This window comes from Dysidea avara, chromosome 4 (genome assembly GCF_963678975.1).
Source record: "Dysidea avara chromosome 4, odDysAvar1.4, whole genome shotgun sequence".
NCBI lineage: Eukaryota > Metazoa > Porifera > Demospongiae > Dictyoceratida > Dysideidae > Dysidea > Dysidea avara.
In genome coordinates this window covers 7,709,168-7,715,647 of record NC_089275.1, presented here as the reverse complement: position 1 = coordinate 7,715,647, position 6,480 = coordinate 7,709,168, and the positions used below count along the sequence as shown (strand labels likewise).

At 37.4% G+C, this 6,480-nt stretch overlaps 1 protein-coding gene across 2 annotated transcripts; it reads right to left on the bottom strand.

Moving 5' to 3' along the window:
- Positions 1–1,335: 1,335 nt before the first annotated feature.
- Positions 1,336–4,979, bottom strand: LOC136252922 (uncharacterized). Of its 2 annotated transcripts, none has more exons than XM_066045508.1 (3): positions 2,133–2,232; positions 1,951–2,078; positions 1,336–1,761 (listed from the first exon to the last, which is right to left on the bottom strand). In XM_066045508.1, the coding sequence occupies exons 1-3, from the start codon at positions 2,160–2,162 to the stop codon at positions 1,344–1,346; spliced, it is 576 nt and encodes a 191-aa protein (XP_065901580.1). In that variant the 5' UTR covers positions 2,163–2,232; the 3' UTR covers positions 1,336–1,343. The 2 variants fall into 2 exon arrangements, 1 of the variants encoding a protein (XP_065901580.1); XR_010699845.1 differs by lacking the exon at positions 2,133–2,232 and adding an exon at positions 4,527–4,979 and having other exon boundaries at positions 1,622–1,761; positions 1,951–2,087.
- Between the last annotated feature and the right edge of the window lie 1,501 nt (positions 4,980–6,480).

Below are 6,480 nucleotides of genomic sequence, written 5' to 3'. Positions count from 1 at the left end.
AGTACGTACATTGATAATGATCACTTATATATATGACCAAATTTGCGAAAAGGGGTCTTCCACACACATCCAATTTAACAACTTTGGAAATTCATAACTTCAGATTGGGAAGCATTATTGCCTTGAAATTTAGTCACTAGTAAGCACCACCATAGGTTAATGGGTAGTGAAAATTTCAAGCCTGTATCTTACTAGAACACTACGTTATGGTCTTCCATGTTCATAGAATTGGATGTGTGTGGAAGACCCCTTTTCACAAATCCGATCACATATATCCCACATCAAGACTAGAGTATGAGTAATACATATTATCCAACAAGGCATATGGTGCATGGAGAACATGATGCAGGTGTACTGGATATAAATATTACCATCCAGCTCAACCCATATAAGTTATAGCTAGTTTAGTTCAGACTTTTCCACGTTTATATGCCTACTCCAATACCACCACCACCTGGCTATGCCAGCATAATGCAAACTATGGAACTTAATTTCATGAAAATACATCAATACTCCCTAATAGAGCAGTCAGTGGAAACTGCAGAGGTTCCAATCATTAATTAACCTCACTCCAGCCTACTATGCTTTTCACTATGCTGGCATATTTGATGTAGGCCTAATAGCTATCTATGGATTACAGAGAATCAGTGTCAAATTAGATTGATACTCTCTAATAAACCTATATAGAAGTCACTTTGTAGTGAAATACTCTTATAAAGCATTCACTAATCAATTAGAAATGTTGCTAATCTAGGGGCATAATGGGAACACTGAAGAGCATAATAGCCTATTAATAGGTGAAAATTTTGGGAAATTCCTGAAAGCATTTTGGACAAAATTTTGAGCATATTTGACTCAGGCCTATTGGCTACTTTCTTTTACTTGATTTTAGATTAGCTTTTGTACACGTGTTAAATGTTTGTACTGATCCAGTATACTGGCAGTGCCTTTAACAGTACTTTGATCCAGACAGATAAAATGCAGCAGTGATATCAGCAAACATCAACTATTGCAAGTAACAGCAGAAACAAACAAGCAGCAGCATCAGTACTGCTGAATGGATGGACACATATGAATGGTTTATATACTGCAATCACTATAATGTATACATTCTACTGTTATATTACTTTTAAATGTATAAAGTGTTGTAACCATGCATGTTCCGCTTGATCTGCATCCCTTTGTTACTCATATAGGTATTAAATGAAGACAATTAATGCTGTATTGTTATTGTAGCAAAAAAATTAAATTAATTTCAGCTTTGAATCAGCAACAGAAATAATTGAACTTTATCAATAAAAAAATTGCACACAAGTAGCTATAATAACAAAACTGTGAAAAAATCACGCAGAGGTTTCAGTGCATTCGTTTTCATGAACAGTGACAACAGTTTGCCCATTAGTCAGTATATCCTCAACCTGTTGCTGGTTGCAGCCAATCAATTCATCGTCAGTTCCATGAGACTTTAATGTATGTTCATGATGAGAGTCTAATTCAATATCTACCATTGGTAGTACTATTTCTTCTGGGAGTCCAGTTATGGTGTTTGTCTGCATTGTTGATGAATCTGTGTGAGCCAAGGGCCTCCTCTGTAATTTATTTTTTCCAGCAATGTGTTGATTGTAGAGGCGATCAATGGCACTAGTAACATAGTCTGGTAAGTGATCATCAAACATATTATCATCAACTATTATATGGCAAAAATCTTCATTTGGTTTCCACACAGCAGAAACTTTCTTCTCACCAAGAATATTCCAAAACCTATGTAAAATACTTCAATAAAAAGGCCATGCACAGAAGTAGTTGTCTAAACCATGCAAAAAGAACTTCAAATAGTTAAATGCATTATTGCATCATAGATTGTATCATAGATTTTGCAGAGAAAGTTATCAGTGTTTAACCCATTCACAAACTTTTTCTCAAATATGGCATACACAACAACCAACACACCTTCGGTGTACCCTCCCTTCAGTGCCTTTGATGATATGCAGTACTCTACCAGGCACAAATGCTGGTGTTTGCTCAGCTGTGTACATCTTCTCCACAAATTGGTGAACGTCAGTCTTTTTATGCCAAATCTTGAGATACTGTAACAGTACAGACACATCAGTATGGATAAGCTGAAGGCTCACCAAAAGGTAATACAGTGGTCTCTCCATCATCCTAACTCATTGGGCCCTAAGTGTGTTTGGATAATGGAAAAGTTTAGATAATTAAAGCCCATACATTTATATAATTAAATACTCTAATAGAACATACAGTGTAGGCAAAATACTCTAATAGAACAGTCACTTCACAGTTCGGATAACAGAAAATTCGGATAATCGATGGCTGGATAATGGAGGAACCACTGTATAATGATGCATTCTGATTTAAAAAACAAATGTAAATATCAATGAACAAATTTAATCCAAAACAGTTTGAACAGGTCAGGCGCCACAACATTAAAGCATCACAGAAGCAACATCAACATCACCCTTTCAACATTCATTCTCAAATTCCTCAAGGATGGCAAGAGTTCTTGGAATGTTTGACTTGTAAAAGAGCTATAGTGGAATCAATTGGACTATACTTTTTACAGATGGGCCATCACTTAATATATAACCAACAACGACTCATAATTAGTGGGTGTTTTTCTGATGGATTTGCGTGGCTAATAACTTCTGGTGTGCTACCAGAGAAAGTGCCATCTTATACCACCAATGCCTTAGAAGCAGATTATAGAATTTGGCGACATGCTACTCAAACTAGTGTAACAAGGATCCTTGTATGCTCAACAGACATGCACAGATGTATACAACATCGGATTAAGTGTACCTGCAAACAAAGATTATGTCATTCAGCTCAATGTCCACCATGCAGTAGATAAGAAATATCTGATACTTAAACACCTATAGAGCTAGCTTTTCAAAGAGATCCAGATTTACACAGTATACCAAGAGAGAACCTCAGTGTGACCATGCAGGCACTATATATTAGCACTGGGTGTGATTATGTCTCTTTTTTAAAGACATTCAGCAAGGCTTCAATCATCAACAATTTCATGCAACATGCCAGTTTTATTTCAGGTAGTAATGCTGTTGGAAACTTACATTACACCAATCCTACCAATAATGGTATTGGATTCTTATCTTTTCTACATCTTGTGGGGACCTGTTAGTGGCTGTTACTTTAAAAGGCACATATCTGCATTCACAGGACATGAAACAACTATACAACTATACAACTCAGTGGATGATACCCTGCCAGTATCAGAAAGACACAAAATTTGGATCAAAAATTTAAGAGAATCAGTTAGCAATACATCTTTAAGTGAGGAAGACCGTGTCCCAACCTATACATCTTTATGGCGACACTGGCTGAGGTCCAGTTGGGTTCACCAGATGTGGCAAAACTCAACCCAGGGGCGGATCGGTTGGGGGGGGGGGGGGGGGGGGGGGGGAGGGCTTTGGGGGCTGAAGCCCCCCCCCCCCCCTTCATATTTAGGCTTTACTTGATCAATATGCTGAGTATTATAACGAAATTTTGTCTTAGCATAATTATATGATCACTAATAATACAAATACTCATAAAACCACCTTATAAACATCTTTCCAAGGTATTATCAGTGGATATATGCTAAAATTTAGGCAACAAGGACGCGAATCAGCATTGGAGGTTTACAAGATCGAGATACTCTAATAGAGCAGTCAGCTAACTACTCTAATAGAACATTCACTGGAAACATGTAGTTGGTTCTGTTATGGAATTTTTCCAAATCTGCCTGCACCTATACATGCAATGAAGTGAATTGGTCTGTTTAAAGGGCTTCATTCGTCTACTTGTGTAGTTAATATGTATGACAATACTTAATTCAGGTTCACAATTTCCATTGAAAATGCTCTCAGATTCAATCTTGTATTGTTCAAATTTCAAAATTTTCCACTTTCAACATTATTATTCTAACATGCACCTATTCAGTGTTGTGCAATTGTGAGAGGGGTGCATCATGTACTTGGTTGTCTGTACCTATAGCTACCCAAACTTTTCCATTAGCAAAATGCTTCAGAGAGCCATACCTATAATCTAAAGGCAGTATATAAAATATCTACAGGCAGAAAATATTATGAATTTTATGTGGAAATGTCTCCAAATTGCAGTGTTGTAGCATCTATTTTTCAAAATTTTCCTGGGGGGGCATGCCCCCAGACCCCCCTAGTTCCAGCATGCTCGCTACCTCTACCCAAAGAGATTAGTACCTTGAGTTAGCCCCCCCCTTTTATAAATCCTAGATCCGCCCCTGCAACCTACCAAGATATAATACTCTTCCCTGCTACCACCAGAACAGAGTGGATGGATCAAAGATGGGGACCACTATGCTATTAACTGGGAGGCTAATAAGGTAATGGAAAGGATAAAAGGAACAATATCTTTTTTATCTAAAAGCTGTAGTTGCAAGAAAGGATGCAGGACAAATAACTGTAGGTGCAAACGATGGTCAGGCCATTGTGGACCAGGCTGTACATGTGTAAGATGTACAAACTTACCAGTGGCACAGCCTCAGCATCAAGATGATCCTGACAGCAGCAGCAGCAGCAGCGACAATGATTTTGCTACAGACAGTGACATTAGCAGCTGTGGCGAAGATCTAGAAACAGAAGTAATAACAGATGAGTTTTTATATGATCCAACAGCTGTTTTATAACAAGATATTAAAGTATACAACATAAGTGTTCAACTTGTTTATCTACTGTATATTGACTTTTATGTGTACGTACTGTGCAACAAAGTATTTTATATACATAGGTACACCAGAGACAATGTTATTGATTCTAGGCTAGGCTAAAGCATGGTACAGGTACTTTCATCCTTCAAGACTAACTGGTAAGGCTGAATGTATATGTATGGCTGAGTATATGTGCACGTTATACACGAATAGCCATACTAAAGTAAGTACGGTAAGCACACAGGCACTTTAGTGATCGTACAAAATTGTTTGGACAAGTGTATAGGTTTAATATTAACACTACAGGTTGCTTACACAATAAACTATAAGTATGAAAAATAAAATTAACTGTTCCTGTTACTTTCTGTCCTTACGAAAAGGATTAATTGAGATGGTGAATTTCACAAGTTCTTCAAATATGTTGTTGCATGACAGTCGTAATGAAAACCATACGAAAACTATACCAAAAACAAGTTATACACAAAAGAATACATCAGGACAATGTTAAGGGAACGAACGTGAACAATTACTGTAAAAACTCGCTCTGCTTTGTTGACTTACGTTCTGCCATTTTAACATTCGCGCGCCACGGTTTGGAAACCAAAACCGATGCAGATTGTTATTATTATTATTATTATCATTTACCAAAAAGGAAGGCATACACAAAAGGCAAAGCCTGTACAAGGTGTCCACCTACAAAAACAAACATACATATACATATACCTACAGTACACTACAAACTAAACAGTACACAACAAAACACAAAACGGTGATTAAGAAATTACTTGACACATAAGTAATTATAAAGGTGTTACGGTTGCGTCTCGACAAATTTCAGATCAAGAACTGTTTGAAATTACCTCTGCAATCCATGCGTACCCAAGTGCGTACTAAAAGAAAGAAATGGTGCCGTGTGTCCCAGTTATATCAATTATCTTCTGAAAAGTGAGGTATTCATTATGCTTCGTTGTCAGCCATGTTCAACCCATTACACAGCAGTACGAATCAAGAACTGTTCAAAAAGCACCTCTGCAATCAAAATAGCCACTATGAAAAAATACAGACAATTTCTGTTACGAAGGGAAGCCATCATGTGCTACCGCCAAATCGACACTTTTCACTGTCATGCAGCAAAGATGAATGGGACACAAAGGAGGACACTAGTAAGTCCATGAAGAATACATTGTACATACTGTGGTATGCCAAAAGGCACCTCTCGGGCCAAAGCGACACTGAACAGTGAAAAAAGCAAGCCTGTAGCCTTATCCATTATCCAGTTACACTTGTCTGTATGCATCAATCACAGTCAGTTACTCAGTCAGTAGAAAATTCCATCAAATACTTTTTTTTAATTCCGTAGCAACTTGTTGAAAGCATTTTGGGTTGATCTGAAGGCTTGTTTGGGCTAACTAATACTGCCTCATCATCGTCAGGGAAAATTGAGGCTGGTTTTTTGGTGATGTTATTTTGTGTGCCATGCCTACTCCTTTGTGGTCCCTAGTCTCCCTGCTATACATGTACTATATCATATTGTATGATAATATTGAGATTCATGTGATTACCAGAGCTCATGCCCTGGTTTAGCTAGGCCACTACCATAAGAGGAGAGACCAAGCATAAATATGTGCTGAGCTGCAAATTTACAAAGAGGACACCTCAGCATACAAAGCAACATCATCAGTATACAAACAATTTTCAGAGAAGACAACTTCACTTTAGAATTGTGTTTATCAATATACTATGTTAATAAATTTGCGAAAGAATGTGGCCTGTAA